Below are 23750 nucleotides of genomic sequence, written 5' to 3'. Positions count from 1 at the left end.
GCACTATTTTGACTCCATTTAGGTCAAATAGTAAACCTGGTCGTTTCAGATTAGATCAGATATGTCTACGTTTCTCCATTATTTAACTAGATCTGCTGTAACGAAAACACCACTTTGATACATTCAGAAGGTAAAGTTTATGATATTGACAGTAATTATATATAGTTCAGTACATCAGATAGTTGCGAAAACATCTGAATTTGCAAACTCCAAGTGTGGCTAGGAGCACAGTCTTCTTTGGCTCATGGCCGCAGTAGCACTGGAAGGAAGGAAATAAGGAACATAAGGTTTCAAAAGCAGCACCTTCATTTTGATAACTTTCCGAAATGGACCTAAACGCAGCCACCCAACTGCAAGTTACACAAAGGAAAAAGTTTAAATCACTAGTTTCTTCTGTGTCATTTTCGGAATTGTGTTAGGAAAAAGTCAATTTTACCAAGATAGCTTCCATCTCCTCCTTTGAGACTGGTGAGCGTTTAGGCTGAAGTGAAGCTTTACCACCTACGCCTAAGGAACCGGGTGGTGCAGGAACGTCAGACTTCGATGTTGTAAGCTTACTAGTGCTTCCATTTCCCGATGACGGCTTTGCGGACTCATTACCTATGCAGCAAAGCAAGTAATATAAGATTGGTGCTGATATATTCTGAAAATAAGATTGGTGCTGATATATTCTGAAAATTATTGGGGTATTTATACGCCCATTGGTGGGCCCTATTACATTTCCCTCACTTGTAAAGAAAAAATGTGAGAGGGTGCACGGTCAATACTACAACAGACATTCTCAATACTACTATATGTGATAGAACAATGCATGTAATATGTTCTGGAAATTTCTTTAACTTTACAGAACATCTATACTACAACAGAGATTTTCTATCTTGAGACAGGGAATGCATTACTAGAACACCGAGAAACTAGACATGCAAACATATATTCCTGTAGTTGTATGATTACACAAGGCATTCTTCTTATCACATATTGTAGCAGTTAAGACGAAGAAACTCCTCACACCATACGCACATATTTGAAAGTATGTTTGGACATTATTCCTTACAAAATCATATGACTCGAAATCCTTTCTTACTTATCTTATAACTATAAGACTATCATGTACACAATGTGTAATCCATCACCAGATGATGACATAACTTCAAGGTTAATATACAAGGCGACAAGCGAACTTCAAGGATATGTTCTTAACATTCGGGGGTTGTTTGGTTAGACATTTAAAAATGGTGGAAGTGGAAGTTTATGGGAATTTATAGATTGATTAGTTGTTTGGTTGACATGAAAATGTGAAAATGGAAGAAGTTGGAATTCAGGGGAAGTTGGAATTCCTACAAAACATGGGAAGTAAATTATCTAGCCCCCTTGGTCAATCAAAATTCATGGGAATTTCTAATTCCCATGTTGTCAACCAAACTATTTAAGGAAAAGGGAAGTAGTTTCCCTTGGATTATCACTTCCAATGGAAATTAAATTCCCATGTCAACCAAACAAGCCCTTGATCTATCCGTCTCATAGATTCTGTTAGACTTCACTGCACTTCCGAACATCATGGTCAGGAACTAGTTGTACTTTGATGTCCCAACTAAATCCGGCATGAATACATAAAAATTCACACATGTATATACTGTAATGGAGCAAAATTCTAAACCAACCAAGAGTCTATCTTCTTCCCAACACCAGCATATATTTTCTACTGATCAATAGTTCATTTTAATTATACTAAAAACAATTATAATCCACTTACAATTCCTTACAAAGTGATACGAATTACCTAGATAAACAACAATTATAAACCAATATGAATCTCATTGAACTATTGAAGTCAATCCTCTCGGAAGGTCCAGATGTACACAACCTTATTATACCATTTCTGATTTGTGACTGAGGCAAGAGGCAAAAAAAGCAATCCCAAATTGACCAATTATGGTCATATGAAGTTCACCAAAGTACCCTCTCAAAAAAAAAAAAAAAAAGTTCACCAAAGTAAAATGAAGAATTTTCAAGCCACCACCCAAAACAACTACACTTAAGAACAAGTAAAATCTTGTCCCTTTGGAGGTGGTAACAGTAATTCAGATCAAATCTTGTCTATATCACTGCTCTTGCTTTTCTCACTACACAAAAAGATGGTGGTTTTATAGCTAGATTATTACTTGTAAATAAAAGCTATGGTGTATTCTTTTTCAATTCCTAGTTATTATAAATTATATGCAGTTAAGAACAACAAAACACACCCAGAAATTGAAAACCCAGAAAAACCAATTCAAACAATAAAAAGATTCAGTCTTTAACTCAATGAAATGAGGAAAATTCAGAGTAAAAAAAACAGGGGAAAAATGGAGAAAACAAGAAAGGAAAGTATACCAGAAGTTGAAGTTGAGGGTTTAGGGTGTCTATCAGGAAATTTGATTCGAGGAATTCTCTTCATTGCTAAGCTTTCTTCAGTTTCTCTTTTTTTTTTTTTCCTGAGATGTTAGATTGTGAATTGGAACAATAATTGGTTTGATCACAATTCAGAAAGAATAATCTTATCTGTGCTTTCCTTTTTATCTTTTTGTATTATTTTTATTTTTATTTCATTATTCCCTTTCTTTTATAGACACCATGTAAATTAATCAGCATTATCTGTATATGAAGTACTTGTCTTTCTCTACTCCTTTTAAATTTGGATAAGAACACAAAGATGGAACTTCTTTTACAGTGCGAACGAGCTATAAGGACAATACAAATTATAAATGTAGGAGAAATATTTAAATACGAGACCTATTGTATACAGACCTGTGCGTGCAAAGGTTATGAAAAGTTAGGCGATTGAAATTTATATCCTAATATCTATAAAATATTTACAGAGTACAAGAATTGTTAGATCTCCAATACTGATTGTTAATTATAAAAAATAGTATTTTAAGCATCTTTTACTACTTTTTAAATTCCTTAAATCCTTGTTGAAATTTTATTAACATGCACTATTTTTTTTGTCTTCTCATTTTCATTGTTTTAAGTATTTTTCTTCAAATTTCATGCACTAAAAATAAAATTTTCTTTACTATATAAAATATTACGACACACACAATAATTTGGCCGTGACACACACTAGTTTCTTTCTAAAAAGAATAAATTGGAGTTTATTGGCAAAACTCAAACCTTTCAACAATAAAATTAAGGGCTTATGATTATTCTCACAGGAGTGTGTAGGAATGTATATAAGTGAGCCGAGTCACATTTTTCATACTTCAGCTAAGCTTGATCAAAACGAGCTAAACTCTGTACGAGCTTCGGAGCTTGTTGTTTGTTTTGTGAACTTAAGCTCGAGCCTAAAACAAAAAAATGAGACAGGAACAAAGTACTAGACCCGACTAAGACCATGTGCATCCATCCTGATCAATAGCAAAGGGTCACCAAAAATTAGAGGGCCCATTTTTCGCAGTCCAATTTAAATATTGATTTTTAAAAAAAAGGTTAATGCTCATTCAGTCATTCATCTCCCCAAATTAACGCTTTCAACGCTCATCATTTTTCTCTAGATAGCGACTTAGCGAGCACATTCTCAAGCATTGAGAATAGATTTTCATATTGATATATAGTTTTACGTTCTCCTTTCTCTTTACATACCGGTCCCCGTGATTTTTCCTCTCCCTTAGTGAGTATTTTAAAAATTCTACCTAAATTGTTTGTAACACGTTTTTTTTGTTTCGAGGATGCTTCACAAGTTGTACGCTTTGTACAACCAGTTTGGAAACTTTCAGCCGGTAACTTACTATAAAGTATAAAGGGTAGTTTGGCGATTTTTTTTTTAATATTTATTAGTATGGATGAGCATAACCAGGTTTAACTCCTAACATAAGACCAACTTAACTCATTCTTTTGGATAATAATTAAAGAGAACAAAATCATTAGAAGATGTGAACTAATAAAGCTTGGAGGAGTAATTATGACCATGATTAGCCATAAAATCCGCCGTTTGATTTACCTCTCAGTACCAATGATGAAAGGAAACTGTCTCAAATTGAAGGAGACCGATTTGCCTCTCAGCAGGAGTTTGGCCAAGTTGGTATGCCCAAGATTCAATTCTATCTCGTACCCTTAATATTAGGGGATACCTTATCCACCTAATTAATGACTAAACAACACCTAATGACTAAACAACACCTAACCCAACCAATAATCACAATTATTTTCTAATGACAATGCAAATTAAAATTTCTCGTTTTCTTCTGTCTGATATTCTGTATACATCTTATAGAATTAATTAATTAACCAATTATATAGAATTAGTACTATATTTTAATATTTGATACTTATGCTAATGGGATCTCCTCAAAATTATATATGCATTGTCATGCATCATATTTTAATGTTATATATTCATACCTACTTGGTTCCTTGTGTACTTGTGAACACACAACTATTCTACTCAATCCCTTTCCTTAATTAAATTAATCTCTTTTTGAGAGTGACTAATTAAGATTAAGATATTAATTAACTTATTAGTTTATTACTTCAATCAACTCATCATAATGTGAGCAACAAGTCTTATATGTAGACAAAACAATACTAATTAACCTCTCTTAAACCATATATCATGGATCTAAACACAATAATAATCCTTTTATTCTTTCTTCTTAGCTTGATTAGCAACTTCCCTTACAAGGTAATGAGCAACAACAACTGTTCTATCTCCAAGTGTGCTGATTTTTCCGGCAGTCCGAACATCCGATTTCCGTTCCAAGTCAAAAGTTCCGGCCAAGACCCGACGAACTCGTGTGGGCACCCGGGTTTCGACGTGTGGTGTGATGGAGATTCCAAAAACACCCTTATTGGGCTTCCAAGGTCAGGAAACTTTAGAGTTAAAAGTATAGATTATGGTGCTCAAGAAATGTGGATTAATGATCCAAACAATTGCCTACCCAAAAGGCTTCTTACCTTAAATTTAGAGGGCTCCCCTTTTGCCGGGGTTTATCATCAAGATTTCTCCTTCTTTAATTGTTCAAAAACCCTAAATTCAACCAAAAATAATTCTACAAATATCACACATTTGAAAGGTCTAATAGGCCCAATCAAATGCCTTAGTGGATCACATCATTTTATATATGCTATCCCTTCAAATGGGACTATTAATAACCATACTACCACTTTGTTATCGCCTTCGAATTGTTCCCTCATTGCACCTTTGGTTAAAGTCCCAGTCCAATGGCCGCCTTCTTTGCACAATAACACGGTTTTATCCCTATCGTCTGAGCTCCATGACGACCTCCGGTTGTCATGGTACATGCCGGAGTGCCGGCCATGCGAGTTGAAAGGTCAAATGTGTGGATTGGAAACTGATTCAAACGGGACACGTGTCATAATATGCTCGAATATTCCGAATCAAGGTACCCTTTTTAGCTAATGTGTTTCTTTCTGATTAGTTAAAATTTCTTATTTAAGTATATAATCATCGTCATCTTGGTGAGGTTTATGTTTGAGTATAGAGATTAGAATCTTTCCTACTATTTTTGGCAATAAATTACTCAGAATCTACTCATAATTATTGATGTTATGGTTATATAATAATGCAAGTTGTTAATTTATAAATGTATTAAGTATTTGTCGTCTAATTAAAGGACCACTTATTTGTTTGAATGGTTAAGCATAAATGTTTAGGGTTTTTTCATGGGAAGTATAAAACTAAGTTGATATGATATGAACTGCCCCTTATAATCTGGAATTAAGCAATGTTGACTGTCCAAATAATTAAGTTGATTAATCAAAGAGTATACTTAATTAGTTAATTAATCTACTATGGTCGGCCTCGGGCCTTAACTCGTTGTTGCACAGAAAAGACAAGATAAAATGTCCGTCTTTTACGGGTTTTAATTCGTCTTAACATGAAGATTAGAGGCAATTTACGTTAAACAAGACGATTAGCACAGGATTTCAATTTGTCTTAACATGAAGATAAGAGGCAATTTCCGCTAAACAAGATGATTAACACTAGGTTTTAATTTGTCTTAACATGAAGATAAGAGGCAATTTCTACTAAACAAGATGATTAACAACAGGTTTTAATTTGTCTCAACATGAAGATAAGAGGCAATTTACATTAAATAAGATGATTAACATTGGGTTTTAATTTGTCTTAACATTAAGATAAGAGGCAATTTAGTTAAACGTAACAAGACATTTAACATATTGCGATTCAATTTGTCTTAAAATGAAGATAAGAGACAATCTTCGTTAAACAAGACAATTAACATTTCATTTCAATTTGTCTTAAAATGAAGATAAAGAGGCAATCTTCATCAAACAAGACAATAACATTGATTTCAATGTGTCTTACTATAACATGAAGATAAGAGACAATTTACGTTAAACAAGATGACTAACATGAAGATAAGAGACAATTTAAGATAATAAATACGTTTAACACTGGGTTTAAATATGTCTTACATGAAAATAAGAGGCTATTTACGTTACACAATGCGATTAACACTTGGTTTCAAACTTTCAATATGTCTTAACATAAAGATAAGAGGAAATTTACATTAAACATACAGGATGATTAACACTAGGTTTCAATTTGTCTGAACATAAAGATAAGAGCAATTTAAGTTAAACAAGACGTTTAACACTAGGTTTCAATCTGTTTTAACATGAAGATAAGAGGCAATTTACGTTGAACGTGTCATTTGGATCTAAATCAAGAAACCGATTCATCTTCAACACGAATGACATGAACCGATTCTCATGGAGAGCATGTTGTATGTTGAGTAACGTAGTGAACACGAGAATGGTCCAATCGATGGTGTAAAAGGTCGTTGAGAAATATTGTACATTGCATCGTAAATTCGATTATAAAGGGTTCGGACAATGTGATTATTGTTTACGAACAATGAGAGTGATTCTTAACACAATTAACGTTTTTGTTTGTTTTTTTTTTTTTTAATTTTTTTTTTTAATTTTATGATTTCAGGTATGGCAGGGAAATTGCCCTTAACCACCTTTATAGCAGTGATATTAGTCATATGTTCACCAACAATCGTGTGTGTAGTGGGCTCAATCATTATATGGATCCGAGCTTGTATTCGACGTAGAAGGTCAAATCAAAATTTACCAATTACATCAAGCGCTACTCATGGGCCTAGCCCAATCGGAGAATTGGGCCTTGCAGAACTTAACATAGAGTTCGCAAGGCAAGTAGTTCGAATGGGCCTGGATGAGGAAGCTACCCCAGAGTATCGGCCCACAATAGTGATAAGTGAGATAGAAGAAGTGGGCCAAGGCCTAAACAGAGAGAACGAAAACCCATGTGCTATTTGCATGGTAGAATATCGAAGGAAGGACAGAATTGGAACTTTACCAATATGTGGGCATTACTTTCATGCAAATTGCGTAAATAAGTGGCTTCTCTCTCGTGGTAGGTTTGGGAAAACTTGTCCCATTTGCAGAACTCCTGTTGATTCTTTATGACATTTACTAAAATTTCTTATTTGCACCCGGTACATCGTGCACCTGAACAACTTATTTTTATGCATGTCGATGGTTCTTCTTACATTTTCTCATCAAATGTAAGAGAAAAATGTAAGAGCGTGAACTCAGGTACACCTTAGATGTGCTGAACATTCATTCGAGGATCTTTTTTTTGGTTGTAGAGTGATGATCCTTGTTGGTTGCTTGTATTTGATGTACAATTAGTTAGAGAAAACCTAGAATTGTTCGATGTAAGTACTCCGTATGTTACTAGCTATACAATAATAAAACGAAAACTTACAGAGATTCACGTCTTTTCGGTTGAAACCTGAATTTAATTTTGGAATGACCGGCACACCGGCACACCGACACTATGATATGCTTAAGATATCCTTGTATATGTAATACTCGTACAATAATAAAAGTTCTCAAGTACCTTTTCTTTTTAAGAGGATCACATAATAAGCTCATAATCCTGAAACTAATAAGACGTTAGTTGTTTATGCTAATTTTTTAATTAGATAAGAAGAATAGACTCTACTGAACCAACACCTATCACAAATTAGCAAGCTCAACTACACAAGTTTACCCTTGAGCCAAATTGCATTTAAGGACAACCATGATAGGTTGTTATGTCAGTGTGATAGGTAGAATCACCCATTGATATCAGCATTAACTGACATAGGACCATTCAACCAAAAGGCAAAGGACCAAAATCATCAATAATAAGGTCACAACTTCCTTAAACAAGTAGGTAGCAATATCTTGCATAAGCCATGACGTACCGTTGTATGAAATTTGTGGTAGAATCAAACCAAACGTTCCTGATCGAGACAGAATGGGATCTTCTGGTGGCCGCGTGCCTCGTGCCCCGTGCCCCTACACAAACAGAATGTGTAACTGAATTTAGAAACATAAAAGCTGGAGATGAATTATCAATAACTTTAGTAGTTGAGCATATCTACAAGTGTAAACTCATTGATATACCTGACAAAAAATCTATATTACAATGGTAGTTTTAATACCCTGAATAAATTTTACAGTGAAGAATCTATCTTAGATAATAACAGATTTTCATCCTTTTGCTGATGTTGACTTGAACTTTATCAGTCTAACACCAATAAATAGCCGAAATGGCTATCTCTTTCACCTGCAGTACTGATTATAACAACATGCTTATCACATTCCTGAATGTTTATCACATTCTCAATCAGAGAAAACAGAGAATGGCCCAACTGTGCGAGGAAATTTAAGAGTTCCCCATGCTAGGCCATATAACACCAGCTAGCAAAATATTGCAAACAGCGAAAGAGGGGGAGAAAAACAGTTGGAAATCAATCAATTTGATTGCAACTGTTGTTGAAAATCAATATATCTACATGTAGCTTGATCAATTTGGTGGGAAACCGCCCAATTACTACAGCAGTTCAGCAACTAATGAATGTCCTTCCCACATTAGCAAAACTGCATTCAGCATACTCCACGTGTCTTACTTCACTAGCTTTTCTTCGTGCCCAATTTTCTTATCCTTTCAGTTTAGCAATATCTCTCTTGAGTAACCATAACATCAGTGTAATAATTATCTTAGTCGGTGTAGTCTTGGAGGTTGTATGGTACATTACTGCCTTTTTTGGCTCCCTATAAACCAAAAAAGGATCAGATTATAATATATATTAATATTACGCATCATGCATCAACAAAAATGCCCTACCGACAAAAATTTTCAAAGCAAATATCAAACATCAAATGGCGATTACTTAGCAAAAACTGGTGCTTAAACTAGGGTTCCGTTTGTTTCAACGAAAACATTTTTAATGGAAAACAATTTTCAACGGAAAACACAATTGTAAAATTGTTTTCTTACAAGAAAAGTCACAGAGGAAAAGGAAATGGAAGTGAAAGGAGATGATGGATAGGAGGAGAGAATAAGGGATGTACAGAGTAGAAAAGATAATGTGACATTCCTTTTTTATAAAAGGAAAAGAGTTTTCCACCATTGGGAAAATTGTTTTTCACCCTTAACAAAACAAGCACAAGAAAATGGGAAAAACATTTTTTTGAAAACGTTTTCCGTCAAAACAAACGGAGCCAAATACATAAAAGTTTGTAAAGAGGGTTTTACAAACTTGCAGGTTTCAACTAAACTACCAAATGATGACAGCTACCTGTCTTCTTTTCTCATGGTTAGGTACTGAGTTTTGCAATAATCAAAGATCTAAGCAAACAATACAAGCAATCATGACAAGGACAGAAATTGATTGTATACAAATGGCAAAAAATGCTGCAATGTAATATTCCCCATCTGAACTCTGAAGTAAATTACATATACGTAGTACTATTTAAGATATCTCGAAAAGTTGTCACTTCTCAAATCACAGTAAAAGTCTATCAGTAGATTTTTCAATATGTCACTACTTAAGCGGCAGGAAAAGGCCGGGAGATATAAATGATCCAACAAATATATAACACAAGACGTGTTCTTCTAAACCCCAAATGTAGCACCCAAGAGTAATGAAAGAGAGGTTTGAATATTAAAAAAAAGGATAAGGTATGAATGTCAAATATGACGTCTGTCCATATTCATGCTAATCTTCTACGAAATACTATATAAAAGCTACATCCTCTAAACCCAAGATATGACCAAAAATGGCAGATCAAAATGATCAAGAATATATCCTTAAACATCCCTCAGTTGCAGCAATCATAGTACCCTTCCCAATGCAAGGCCATCTCAATGAGACTCTCCATCTTTCAAATCTTATAGTCTCATATGGCATACCAATTCATTTTACAGGATCCATAGCACATAACCGCCAAGCCAAACAACGCCTCCATGGTTGGGACCCACAAAATACTCACAAAATGCACTTCCATGACTTACAACTACCTCCTTTTACCAAAAAACCTCCCAAATATAGTGCTGATACCAAATTCCCTGGTCACCTCCAACCACTTTTCGATGCTTCCTTACAACTCCGTAAACCTGTGTTCCGACTTTTACAGGAACTCTCAACCAAGTATCGGAGAATCATCGTTGTTCATGATACTCTAATGGCTTCAGTTGTTCAAGATGTGAAATTAATCCCAAATGCGGAGTCATATGCCCTACACAGTGTCTCTGCCTTCACCATATTCTTCCACATTTGGGAATCAATAACAGACACGAGTTTTCATCTAGATTCTGATATCCCAAAAGACGGAATCATCCCCTCAAGTGAAGGGTGCTTTACACCAGAATTTCAAGACTTTGTAGCAAATCAATACAAAGTTTTGAATTTTGAGAGCGGAAGACTCTTCAACACATGCAGAGAGATTGAAGGTAAATATGTAAACTTACTGGCAAAACTACCTACAAACACCAACAAAAAGCTTTTCGCAATTGGACCTTTGAATCCAGTTGAAATAAAAAGCAGTAAAACCAGACATAGATGCCTAGAGTGGCTGGACAAACAAGAGAAAGATTCAGTGATTTATGTATCATTTGGAACAACAATATCAATGACAGAAGATCAGATCAGCGAGTTGGCAGTTGGATTGGAAAGAAGTGGCCAAAAGTTTCTATGGGTTGTAAGAAGTGCTGATGGATTAGATATTTCCGCAGAAGATGATGTGAAAAGGCCTCAGCTGCCAAAAGGTTACGAAAACAGAATAGAGAACAGGGGATTGGTGGTAAGAGACTGGGCACCTCAGCTTGAAATTCTTGCGCACCCATCTACAGGAGGATTTATGAGTCATTGTGGTTGGAACTCGTGTATGGAGAGTATCAGCATGGGAGTGCCAATAGCAGCATGGCCTATGCATTCTGATCAGCCAAAAAACAGTATTTTGATAACGGAAGTTCTAAAGACTGGGTTGTTAGTCAGGGAGTGGGAACAAAGAGCTAAGAGAGTAACATCAACTATGGTGGAGGACACAGTAAGACTGTTGATGACATCAAAGGAAGGAGAAGATATGAGGAAAAGGGCAGAAGAACTAGGTGGTGCAGTCCGAGGTTCAGTTGCAGATGGTGGAAGTTCTCGCTTAGAAATGGATTATTTCATTGCTCATATCAGCAGATGATACTTTTTCTTCAGCACAAGACACAAGTTTGTTTTTGTTTTTTGTTTTTTGAGGGAAGATAAAATTGAGATTTCAACAAAAAAATTTAGATAGGCGTGTATTAGTTAAACAAGCCTATATATCAAGTTATGAACATTGTTTCTTCTATAACCTTGTCTCAGTTAAAAAGCCTATATATGAACATTGTTTCTTCTGTAACCTTGTCTTGTAGATTGAACACTTTTATAATCAGTGCAAATAGAGCCTAAACTGCATTATAATCTTGCAGAAAATTGCAATTGTACTCCTAATGTACTAAAGACTGAGAAGGCTCAAACAAGTACTTGGTGCAGATTGAACAAAGCCACAGATAGTCAGCCTTCATTCTCAGAATCTCAGATTCTCAGTACAAGCAAAAGTTAACTTATAGCACTCTACCATCATCAAACTGCAAATCTAGCAATTCCGGAACAATGAATCCCCGTCACTGTTTTTCAAATTGCTCAAGAAACTCAGTCACACACACATACTTCAACTAGTATGGAGTTCAACTGATTAACTAGGCTTGAAAAACTAAATCAATTTTCACTAGTGTTTTTGGCGGGGAAGAAGGTTCTTCCCTTGAAAATCCTAATCCATTATTGCTACTTGCTTGGAATGATGTTAGCCATACCTAGATCATCAAATAGATTTCCCCCAACTTGAAAAACTAGTCCACATTTTGCAGCTGTATTAAGCATTCCTAAAATCCCTAATTTTATGGGGGTTACCAAATTAAAACAGAAAATTCTTGTATGAGCGATAAGCTAATTCAAAATAATCACTTCAAGGACTAATTCGAAACAAAACGGGGAATAAAATTGAGATTTTTAACTAAAAAATTAGCTCAATTTATCTCAAACATTTCTCAAATTTGTGAACCTAGAACATAGATCAGAGCGCATACTGAAACGATTATCTGCAACAAATTACTAAAATCTAGGGTTAAATCCATCAATTTGGGCAATAATTCAAATTGCTCATAAAATGGGGATGAACATATATACAGTAAATTAAATTAAGAAATCATAAATTTATACGATTGCAGTTAACCTTAAAGCGAAATTGAATAGAGAAAGGGTTCTACATAAAAATAATAGCAATTACCGGAATTTTTGGGGTTTTCAGTCCGTGAAACTTCCATTGATGCTGCGCTGAAGAACCTGAGGAGGGATCTTTTTGGCGGTTGTGCGCCTAACTGTCAAATTGACTACTCCGTACTTGATTGTGCCCTTGATGGTCTACGAGGGCTTGGCACTGAGCGGCTAAGTAAGGGTCTACTAGGCTTGGCACTAAGCCATGCTCGTGCCGAGCAGCCGTGCCTATGACTATAAAAATAAATCCTCGGGTTAAGTTAATTTACAGTTTTACGTGGTTCGGGATCGTAATTTGTGTTGCTTTTTGGGTCGGTGCAACCAGTACGATTTACATGGCAAATAGGCTGTTTGACAAAATATGGTTTATATACCCGGGTGCACAATGCTCACTGTGCACCTTATTTTTAAAAGAACATATAGTTCAAATGCAAAGAACATATCATTCATATTCATAGAACATATACTAAAATGAACATATAGTTCAAATCCATAGTACATATATTGCAAATATTTCATTTGTATATGTACATTGAAATCATTCTTCATGTTCTTTAGATACTCAACAAATGTTCTTCAGGGTGCACCATGAGCACTGAACACCCGGGTGTATAATCCAAATTGCGGCTGTTTGAATCATATTTGGTTGAAAATATTGGATACTTATGATTAGTTTGGATTAGATAGTTACTTCACCCAAACTAAATTTTCTTTTTTTGTTGGTTTGGATTAGATGTGAAACTTTGGTCATATTCGTGTATAATAATAATTTGTTAAGAAAATCAAACAATTGATGTTTCATTTCTATCTATCCTCTTTCCCTTCCTAATCCAACTTTTAGCTCATCTTTCAAAATTGACTAAATAAAAAATACGACAGATTTCGTATTATGAATTTATGAGCGATTTTCATAACATGATTGGCACGGGGAATGTTTTTTAATTTACACCTTATAATGAATCATTATATTGCCTTGATTTGTATTAAGCGTAAAGATGGTTGTGCATGGGTCAGTTTGGGTAAGATTCATGCTTAGCCTACGTGCCACACTTGAACGGGCTTAGTTTATGCCAAACCCACTTGTTATGTGTTGGCCAGACTATGCTGAAAATTTCAAAAATGTGGTCCAGGCACGACCCATGCCCAATTGCCCACTTGCCAGGCTTCAGACAGTGCTTTAGTGACTAAATCCGATTTCACTCAATTGAACGTGTTTTGTCGTGCCAAGTCGCGTTTTCCCCAAAAAAATGCGTTGCGAGCTTAGCCCATGGCCCACGACTTCGTCCTGGTGCAGGGCCGTGCTTTTTTTGTGATGGCATGTGCCGTACCTCAAACCAGCCCGACCCAGCGCCATCTTTAATTAAGCACCAATCACTATTCCATGATTTCCATCAAATGGTCATGAGCAGAATTGGTAACAAACACATTAAGTAACTCAGACTTGTTCATAATCATATACAAATATATCACATAGATAACACAAATTGAAATATTTACATACAACAACACCTTACAAATTGTTTGAAAGCAATTCAACAACAAAGCACAATCAAACAACTTCAAAGATAACATTACTACCAAATAAATGATCAATAATTCAGCATTGAAAGCGGCAAATAGGACAAGTCTGACTAAGGGGAAGCCATTGATCAATACAATGACCATGATAAAGATGGAAGCAATCAAGAAACTCAACCATATCACCATCTTCATAATCATCCAAACATATCGAGCATCGTTTTTCGTCGTCTCCTTTAGGCATGGACTTGGTAGAATAAGTCACTTTAGGCCTCAATGTTATATAAATCTCTGCATCATCTTCGTGGCACGCGGTGTTAATACAGCTTAGGAGACATAATATGCCCACCATTGGCATTATTGATAGTATTTCTAGAAGAATCATGGATCAAATGTATGAAATTCGATTAAAATCGAGTTTTTTTAATGTGATTTTGTGGTGGTTTGGATTGGATATGATTGGATGAAGATGATTGAGATGGGGTTTAATTTTTAGGGGGGGGGGGGGGGTCGTTGCTAATTAATTAGTTTGCACGTTATGGTTTAGAGTTTTTCCCCCATCCACAAAAGAAAAATGTTGGCCCTTCTCTTAATTATGGGGGTTTCTAGGACTTTTTCATGCAATGATATAATTATAAGTTTTTCAAACATTTATAAAATTACAAATCAAAAGTCTTCGACCTTTTTATTTTATCCATCCCCAAAAACTCTTAGGAATTCATCTCCAAAAATGATACTAAAATGGAATGCGTCTCTACAATGCTAATAACAATTGTACAGTACCAATGAGATCTTGGCGTAGTGGTTAAAACTGAAGGTATGTATACGAGGTCTCCGGTTTGAGTCCGATTTCCCAAATTGAATTTTTATTGCCCTTTATGGCTCATTTACACAACAAAATATATGTACATAACAACTTACTTCAAAACTAATGCTTGCAAATTATCGGATAAGTAGGGTGCAAAATAAGTCATTCATCAACAAAATTAGCATGTAGTTACGTAAGAGATAATGCATGCAAGCAATGTAGATATTGCACAAGGTCACCATGCATCTTGGTGTAGTCGCACCAAGCATCTATATATATTGTACTAAAACACAAGTTTTTTTTCCTTCAAAATCTCACATATTTTTTATTTTATTTAAAATGTCTTTTAAAAGTTAACTAGTTAAGTACAATCATTAATTAATTATTGAAAATAATAATGACTTTAAAATATTTAATGTGCAGTAGATTACAAAATGATCCTTTGCATCTGACTCATTGACTCAATGTGTACGATAGGCCTCAGGTTCGAAACCCGACACCCCTATTTATAATTTGTATTGCCCTCGTGGCTCATTTGTGGCTAAAACATCAAAATACGTACGCTATAACTCTTTTTTTTTACTTGTTGCCAGTGAAAATCAATTAATATAATGAACCAGTGCATTGCACGGGTGCTATGTGCTAACTACTCCCTCCGTCCTTATAAAGTTGCCCTAAGTGCTTTAATTCACTTTATTAATTAAGAATTGAGTATACTCAAAAGTAAATTGGTAGGTAGATTTGTATTTTAGTTAGAAATAATTGTGTGTAAGGAGAAACATGTGTGGACCATAACTAAATAAAGTATGAGACAAACAAATAGGAACATCTATTTATAGTATATATGAGGCAATAATGCAATATTTTAGGGACGGAAGGAGTAGTTGTTTAATGTTTACCATCCTCGGATATATCCATACTTGTAGAAGAATACAGTCAATACATATACACAAAGAAGAGATCTTCCCAACGATGGTAGTTTTGATGAAGGAATACTTATTTTTGATTCAATTTGTTATGTATTTATTAAATTCGATTTCTGTTGTAGATGTCGTATGACTTTTTATTAATGAATTGATTACATTAAAAAAAAAAATATACACAAAGAAGAGTTAAGGCAATCATGTGTGCCAAACTGCAAGCTAGTATAAAAAAATGGAGATGCGGGGGATCGAACCCCGTGCCTCTCGCATGCAAAGCGAGCGCTCTACCATTTGAGCTACATCCCCAATGATGTTTCATAACAAATTATTAAATATATAATAGAATAGATTTGTAATTATTTAGTTGACTAAAATTAAATTCTTTGTATATAAGAGAAATAAAATCCTTCCTTGAACGTGCTAACCAATTAATACAATTTCTCCAATTTCAAAATGAAAATAGCACCTAAATTAGATGGATAAATATTTTCTTCATAATTCATTCCAACATTTAAAATTTTCATCCGAAAAATTAATTTACATAAATTCTTGAGTTACGTTGCACTCACTTAGATGTTCATGGGGTTCATAGCAGTCCTAGCTATGGTTCCTGTTATCGCGGTATCATGTTTGGCTGCTTTTATAGCATGCCAACATCCTCCTACAAACTTGACTACCCCCGACTTCTGGCCTTTCGTGCAATTCGCTCGTCGGGAAAATCGAAACTTGTTCCGAGGTCGGGTAATTACCGGTGTTTCCATTGATAAACCAGAGAGTTCAGCCCAAGGTGCTGCTAGGAAACGATTGTGATCCTGTCCTTGACATGGACAACTTTCTTTTCTTCTTTTTTTTGTGTGAATGAACTCTCGAGAGTCGAGGCCAGGCAATACAAATTACAAATGCAGGAGAGAAGATTATATTGTTAATGGGAGGATTAAACTCATTTGAAGGACTTTTTTTTGTTTCTTTTTGTTCTTTACTCTTTCCTTTTTGGTTGTGTCAAAATGTTCTTTACATTTCATTTTATATTATCACATAAATGCTTTAATATCCTATCAAAATTTGTGTCAAATAATTATTTTAACCAATTAAATTCATTTGGTCAATTAACCTCGCACTTTTCTATTGGGACATTAATTTTTTTCATTTTTCAATATCAGAATTTTGGTAAGAGTGGAAACATTATAAATAGGAAAAATTGATTCTAAAATACAACCTTTAAGCGATCTGCTTAAAAAGGGCCGACTTTATGTTTATATAAGAATAACATAACCTTTTGGGACCTATTTTCTTTTAAAAGGCTTTCATCTACAATAACTTGCTAAAATAGGTAATATACTACAATATTTTTTAATCTTCTTGTTAATTATATTAAGAAAAAATGTTTAATTTGTGAGGTTGGTTTCATATTACCTATTGTAGCAAGTTATTTATGAAGGGAGCCCTTTAAAAGAAGACAGGTTTAAAAGGTTGTGTTATTCTTATTTAAACGAAAAGTCAGCCCTTATTACGCATATTGCTTAAAAGTTGTATTTTAGAATCAATTTTTCCTTATAAATTATAAATAAATGTAATTTTTCTTGTTTAAAAAAAAAAAAAAAAAAAAGAGGAATCTCAATGCACATTAATTAGTCGTTAATAAATGTGCAAAAGGCCAAACGTAAAGAACAAAAAGAAACGGATGTAGTATTTGTTATTAACCCAACGTTAATGTAGAAAATACTTGATTTTTTAAAAATATAACGGAACTTGTTAACATTTAGTTAGCGGGACAAGGATAAAAATGATTGACTTTTGCAACTTTAAGAGGGTACAATGTGTAAACTTTAAGATGTTTGGGTACAACGTAGAAATCAATGAACTATAGGGGTATAATGTAGAAAACCCCCTTTTTGTGACATCTAATAAACTTACAAGATACTAAAAGAACTATAAAACGACCAAAAATACAAACTAATCTAATCCGACTCCAAAGGATAGTGGGCAAGAGAATTCCTAGTTGTATAACAACTTGCGCCAAGTTATGGGCCTGTTGAACAAGCTCCCGATCAACCTTGTGGATATTGCGACATAAGAACCATTCATATTGGTTATATTAACTGCATTCACGACGGGTGGTTATGCGTAGTAGTTGGTGTTTTGCGATGTAATTTTGTCCGTTACGACTGGCTATATATTGCGACGGGCTTTGCCAGTCGAGATTAGGAATGTCAATGGATCGGACTCGGGTCGGATGTAGTAAACTTCAAATCCGATCCATTTAAAATTTGGACTCCAAAATTGCATCCATATCCAAATCCATTTAAAATTCAGACTCCAAAATTGCATCCATACCAAATCCGAATCCATATCCATATCCATTTAAAATTCAGACTCCAAAATTGCATCCATATCCAAATTCGAATCTATATCCATATCCATATCTAAATATCAACCATGCGTTAACTTTACTTACATAGAACTTGTATTTTTTTAATTTTAAAATAAATTAAAAATTCTATTTCTCATTCAAAATCTAATGAGTTTCTAATAAATTAATAAATTACAAATATATGCGCTTTAATTAAATATTTTACATTAAATTCGGAACTTCCATTTAAAAAAAAGTTAGGTACGAAAAATAATACACTTTGAAATGATTTCGATCAGATTTGGACTCGGATTCGGACTCGGGTCGGAGTCTCTAGAGACTCTATATCCGATCCATATCCATTCGGATTCAGATGTTTTTAATCGGATTTGGAATTTTTTTCTTGGATTCGAATCGATTTTTTTTCCTTCGTATCGGATCGGACTCGATTCGGATTCGGATGTGATTGCCATCCCAAGTCGAGATTGACTACGACGAACACTTTGTCCCGTCGCAATTGACTTTCACCACATACTCACGATGAGACTAGTCAATTACGATTACCTCATTTACAACAGACTTTAACTAATGTTTTTTTTTTTTTTTTTTTTGGTGCGTATGAGCCACAAGGGCAATATAAATTACAAATGGGGGTGGGGGATTCGAACCTGAGACCTATTGTACACAGGCCCTTCGTCTTAACCACTAGGCCAAGACATCATTGGTTCAGACTTTAACTAAAGTAATCCTATTGTAATTGACTTTTCAGGACAAGCTCGCGTTGTGATGATCGAGATCGAAATCCTGTCATTAAAGATAACTTTTCATGTAGCGATATGGAGTACATATTCTTAAGAGCATCTCCAACGGTAAGTTAATTGCTAAATTAGCTCGTTATGCCACATAATATATCAAACTACTTTCCTTTTTAGTTATTTGGTACCCCAATGGTTAGCTATTAGCTTGATATTTGTTCCGGTGTTGTAAAGATGGAAACAATGGGCTTCGAATGAAGGCCCTTTTGTATGTGTTGAAGATCTTGCTTGTTTGAATGAGTAGAGTCCGAATTCACCTGCACAAGAGCAAAGTCACTAGCCTCGGGGGTGTTTCCGAGGAAAGCCCCTCCGATGCCTAAGTAAGAACGATGCTCGGATTCTAGAGAGAAGTTCTCTAGGAGAGTAGTCTTAAGGCGATAAATTGGACGTACCTTGAGGTGTGAGCCTTGGCGGCCTATTTATAGTGTTTGCATAATAAATGCCCATAGGTCATTTATTGCTATTGGGCCTTGGGCCTTAATGGATGGCTGAATAGCCATTGGTAGGTTTGATGCTGTTGTTTAGAGCCATTGGGCTTTGGACTTAGTGGCCCAATTGAGAATCAATTGGGAGCCCAAACAACATGCCCCCCAGACCCGGTCCATTTGGAATTAAATGGGTGGGTTTCCAGCTGTCAGAAGTCCGAAAGTTCCCTCTCTTTTTTGAAAAGGGATGATTTGCATTGATGACAAGTGTTGGGAATTGTATTGCGTCGTGGAGATCGTGGGTTGAGGGAGTTGATGCGCCCCTTTTCTTTTCTATAAATACTGGGTGCTTTGCTCTTTTCGAACTTTTTACTCCTTCTTTCAAACCCATTCTCTCTCTAAATTCCGGCGATCGCAGTGCAATTTGCTTCTTCAGATCTACGAAATTCGGCCAACTTTAGACTTCGGGAACTTGTGTTGTTTGTTTTATCGGCGAATTCCGCTTCGGAAAAAGGTAATTTGTTTCTGAATTCTCTTTTCCTCTTCGTTTTTCCTTTCTACCCCTCAATCTAAACCCTAGACCGAGAATTCGCGGCCATGGCAAAGAATAGGGGCAAAAGCAAGTTCGTCGTTGGCTCCTCTAGTGAGAGGGAGAACGTGCCTTCGGGCAGGTTACCGAAGACTTCGAGGGGTCGGCCTTCGGAGAGGCCGGTGGAGAGGCGTTCGACTGGTTGGGATGCTTCCAAAGATGATATTTGTTGGCGGGTCTAGCGTGTCTGATCGCGCAACTTCTGGTCAGAAAGCTGGTTCTTCGGGTGTGCGCCGTCCTTACCCTGAGTTTCCAGTTCACTGGACTGAAGCTGATCCGCAGGGCAAGTATGCCCCGATCCTGCATGAGACCACTAAGATCGATGGTCCTTTGGAAAAATCGGTCAGTGGTGACTGGTTGGTGGAGGCGAAGCTGGGGAACTTCCATCGGAGGGCCGAAGAGTTATACGGAATCCAGCACGCCTTGGGGTACTGGTGCGAGCTTCCCGATCAGGAGCGTCCTCGGGTGACTCATCCGCCGAGGGGGTTCATCTCTGTGTATACTCATCATTTGGAGAACGGTCTCCGCTTTCCTTTGGATCCCTTCATTTCCGAGCTCCTGGTGTCGTACAACATCAGTTTGGCCCAACTTACCCCCAAATCTATGAGGCACATCATCGGATTTAGATGGGTGTGCGATTTTATTAACTTTCCCTGTTCTGTTGCCGTGTTTCGGGATCTGCACGATCTGTCTTTCAACCACGCTTCCAAGGGGGATGGGTATGGTTGGTGGACCATCATCAACAAAAGGTCCCGAAGGAAGGGGGAGCCGAACTACATTACGACCTACCCTTACCTCAGCTCTGATCATAATTGGAAGACGGAGTGGTTGTTCGTTCGTGTGCCGACAGATCCGAAGCATCCACATTTTTACCGCCCTCCGAAGTGGTTTGTGACTCCTGATCCTGATATGCGAAGCGTGGCTGCTCCGGATCGGAACCATCACCACTACGTGGATCTCCTCCAGTGGTTTTTGGCTCGGGAGGACAACTACAAACTGCCGTCCAACTGGCTCCCGAACCTCAACTATATCCTGCGGGAGGACATTCTTGCTGTTGCCGGTCTCAGCAGGATTTTTGACAGGGGTAGGTGTCTTTCGGCTGGGACCGTGCTTTAGTAAGTTTGTCCTCCTCCTTTTTGTCTCGTTTTATTGACTTTGTTTTGTGCTTTGTTTCTGCAGAGTACGGCTTTAGCTGCGTTGATCCTGTGGTCTTGGGCATTTCTTTGGATCTGAAGACCATTCACGACTCGGCTCCTGATTACAAGTTCGGAAAAGAGAATCCTCGTAATCCTCGCTTGAAGGATTACGTGTTGTCTCCGTCGGGTGTCGCTCGGATATCTGAAGTTCGAGCTGATCCGTGGGATTCTGCCTCTTCTCCCGAAGCTGTTCCAGTGAAGGTCGTGCTCCCTGATTTGAGGACAACCTCGGATCCGGTGAGTGTTTTTATATCTCGAAGTCTTTTGTTTGTCTTTCTTTCTGGTTGGCCGTCGGCTAACGTCTTGGTCCTGGACCATCTTTTTAGGGTCCTGGGACTGACGCTGTGCCGCGTGCCGTTCCTTCGGTTTCATCTCCGGCTCGGATAGATATCTCTTTATCTAGGAACCGGGTACTTCACGGTTTTATCTTTATTCCTTCCTTTGTCTTCTTTTACATTTATTGACCCTTGGTCTCCTCTGTTTAGGATCAGCGCAAAAGGAAGGGTAGCACTCTTTTGAGGCCTTCCGCGCATCCGAAGAAAGCGAAGGCTTCTCAGTCCTCGGAGAAGGTATTTGTTCTGACTTGGAGCTCTTTGTAGTCCGTTCTCTCTTTTTCTGAAACTGACCTTTGAGCGTTTGCCCTGTAGGAAGCGGTTTCGGAAGTCATGCCTCCTCCCAAAAATCTCCTTCACTTCATGCCCTTGCCAGGGCAGAAGTTGAAGAGTGTGGTGGTTGCGGAACCGCCGCCCGTGGACCAACCGTTGGCTGAGGAAGATACCATCCCCTCTCCGCTGAAGCCGTCTGCTGCTTTAGGGATCGAGATCCAGGATATAACCAAGGTGATGGAGGCGATTGAAGCCGACCTTGTTCCTGGCTCGGATGTCCCTATTGTGGCCGAGCAGAAGGAGGAATCTGCTGACGTTTCTCTCGAAAGGGAGAAAAGTCCAGATAAGGAGATGGTGGATCTCACCGGATCTCACATAGAGGTTCCCGAAGCTGAGAAGGAGGTCCCTTCTGCTGAGGAGGAGCAACCCGAGCAGGGTCTGACGAGGAAGAGGCGCCACTCGACCTTGGGCTCTACTTCGACCTCGGCCCTGGATAGACTGATCCACGCTGACCCTTGCTCGGATGTTCCGCTGAAACGGATCCCCGAGGAGGTAAGGGAGGCGATGGCTCGCTATGCTAGAGCTCCGGTTTTGGGGGAGAACCCCATGGCTCACGTGGGATCTTTGGTGGGTCCCGAAGCTGCACGGGAGAATCTTCTTCGGGCCAACCCGCAGTGGAGGGTTCCTGGAGCTGAGGAGAGGAACCCAGCTATGATGGCCCAATATTATCTGAATGAGGTAAGTGTTGGAAATTCTGTTTTGAGTTCCGTTTTTGGTTTGTTGTTTTCTTCTTTCCTCATCTTTTCTCATCTTTTCTTCTTTCCCAGGCTGTTTTCTGGTCCTCGTTCGCTTCCGAGTGTAGCTCGGTTGAGGAGAGACAACTGAGGAGATATCAGGAGGCTTATGCTCGTGATATCCCTATCTTGGACCAGAAGGCTGGGCAGCTCTTCGCCGAGCTGGTGGAGGTCAAGCAACTGTACCTTCAGTACAATCGTGAGGCTAGGGAGTCGGCTGAGCGGATCGGGGCCGAAGTTGGGAAGCTCACTTTCCAAGTCGAGGAGGATGCTGAAAAGATAGCTTCCTTCGACAAGGAGAGGAAAGAAATGGCCGCCAAGTTTGCGAGCGAACTTGAAGAAAAAGACAGTCTTCTCAAGGAGATGACGTCTAAATTTGAGGCGGCCATTAAGCAGAGCCAGGAAGCGGAGGCGAGGCTTCAGCAGTTTATCAAGCATCGGGAGATTGTTCAGAATCAAGCTGACAAGGTGCCCGTTCTCCAGCTGAAGATCCGAGAGAAGGATGCGGCCATTCGGAAGTTGGAGCAAGAGAGAGTTGACCTCTACACTGCTGATCAGTGTAGAGAGCAATACTGGAATGGCATCCTGGGCGCTCGGCGCATGTTTGCGAAGCACATGCCTCATTTCCCTTGGAATGAGAAGGTTCCGCTCTGGATGAGGGCCCAGGATCACTTGGTGGAGTGCCAGGCCGATCGAGACGAAGCTGAAGCTGAACGTCAAGCTGCTCTTGCAGAGGCTCGGGCCCAGAAGGCGTCTTCCGAAGGTGACACTACTGCTGGGGGTTCTTCGAAGGATGCTCCCCTAGGGGCTGCTCCTGAGACCCCCAAGAGTTAGGGATTCGGGCAGTCGTCTTCTTCAGAGTCGGTCGGTTCCAGTTGAGGACTTCCGAACATGTGCTTGCCTTTCCCCCCTTTTGCCTCGGCGCTGCGTTGTACTCATTTCTTTTTGTTTTCTTTAGTACTTCGGTAGGCCGGTATTGTCTGTTGATGGCTGCCGATTTTAACTGTTTCATTTTGTTTTCAATTTTTGAGGTTTTCAATGTATTTGTACTCCCCCCAAATATTGAATAAAAAATGAATGTTTGTTACTTGGCTGCTT

At 37.7% G+C, this 23750-nt stretch overlaps 3 protein-coding genes, 1 long non-coding RNA gene and 1 other non-coding gene across 6 annotated transcripts; 2 read left to right on the top strand and 3 right to left on the bottom strand.

Annotated features, from left to right (window-relative positions):
* Window positions 1–98: 98 nt before the first annotated feature.
* LOC110783089 (uncharacterized) lies at window positions 99–2588 on the bottom strand. Its single transcript, XM_021987382.2, has 3 exons — window positions 2374–2588; window positions 437–600; window positions 99–350 (listed from the first exon to the last, which is right to left on the bottom strand). The coding sequence occupies exons 1-3, from the start codon at window positions 2435–2437 to the stop codon at window positions 333–335; spliced, it is 246 nt and encodes an 81-aa protein (XP_021843074.1). The 5' UTR covers window positions 2438–2588; the 3' UTR covers window positions 99–332.
* Window positions 2589–4442: 1854 nt separating this feature from the next.
* Window positions 4443–7458, top strand: LOC110783086 (putative RING-H2 finger protein ATL21B). The gene is made up of 2 exons (XM_021987381.2): window positions 4443–5381; window positions 6962–7458. The coding sequence occupies exons 1-2, from the start codon at window positions 4592–4594 to the stop codon at window positions 7456–7458; spliced, it is 1287 nt and encodes a 428-aa protein (XP_021843073.2). The 5' UTR covers window positions 4443–4591.
* Window positions 7459–7881: 423 nt separating this feature from the next.
* On the bottom strand, window positions 7882–12846 carry LOC110783087 (uncharacterized). Of its 2 annotated transcripts, none has more exons than XR_002532017.2 (3): window positions 12643–12846; window positions 8446–9096; window positions 7882–8337 (listed from the first exon to the last, which is right to left on the bottom strand). It is a non-coding gene; the product is annotated as an uncharacterized lncRNA (long non-coding RNA). The 2 variants fall into 2 exon arrangements; XR_002532018.2 differs by having other exon boundaries at window positions 8484–9096.
* Window positions 9918–11715, top strand: LOC110783085 (zeatin O-glucosyltransferase-like). The gene has a single exon (XM_021987380.2). The coding sequence runs from the start codon at window positions 10105–10107 to the stop codon at window positions 11515–11517; it is 1413 nt and encodes a 470-aa protein (XP_021843072.1). The 5' UTR covers window positions 9918–10104; the 3' UTR covers window positions 11518–11715.
* Window positions 12847–16111: 3265 nt separating the features above from the next.
* On the bottom strand, window positions 16112–16184 carry TRNAA-UGC (transfer RNA alanine (anticodon UGC)). The gene has a single exon. It is a non-coding gene; the product is annotated as a tRNA-Ala (tRNA).
* Between the last annotated feature and the right edge of the window lie 7566 nt (window positions 16185–23750).

Source organism: Spinacia oleracea, chromosome 3 (genome assembly GCF_020520425.1).
Source record: "Spinacia oleracea cultivar Varoflay chromosome 3, BTI_SOV_V1, whole genome shotgun sequence".
Classification (NCBI taxonomy): domain Eukaryota; kingdom Viridiplantae; phylum Streptophyta; class Magnoliopsida; order Caryophyllales; family Amaranthaceae; genus Spinacia; species Spinacia oleracea.
The sequence above is the reverse complement of the archived record's forward strand: the minus strand, read 5'-3'. Positions and strand labels throughout refer to the sequence as shown.

Coding starts and splice junctions, on each gene's coding strand:
- LOC110783089 (XM_021987382.2), bottom strand. CDS start 2,437: ATGAAGAGAATTCCTCGAATCAAATTTCCTGATAGACACCCTAAACCC. Junction 601..2,373: donor ACCCTCAACTTCAACTTCTG/GTATACTTTCCT, acceptor TTTGCTGCATAG/GTAATGAGTCCGCAAAGCCG.
- LOC110783086 (XM_021987381.2), top strand. CDS start 4,592: ATGGATCTAAACACAATAATAATCCTTTTATTCTTTCTTCTTAGCTTG. Junction 5,382..6,961: donor CTCGAATATTCCGAATCAAG/GTACCCTTTTTA, acceptor TTATGATTTCAG/GTATGGCAGGGAAATTGCCC.
- LOC110783085 (XM_021987380.2), top strand. CDS start 10,105: ATGGCAGATCAAAATGATCAAGAATATATCCTTAAACATCCCTCAGTT.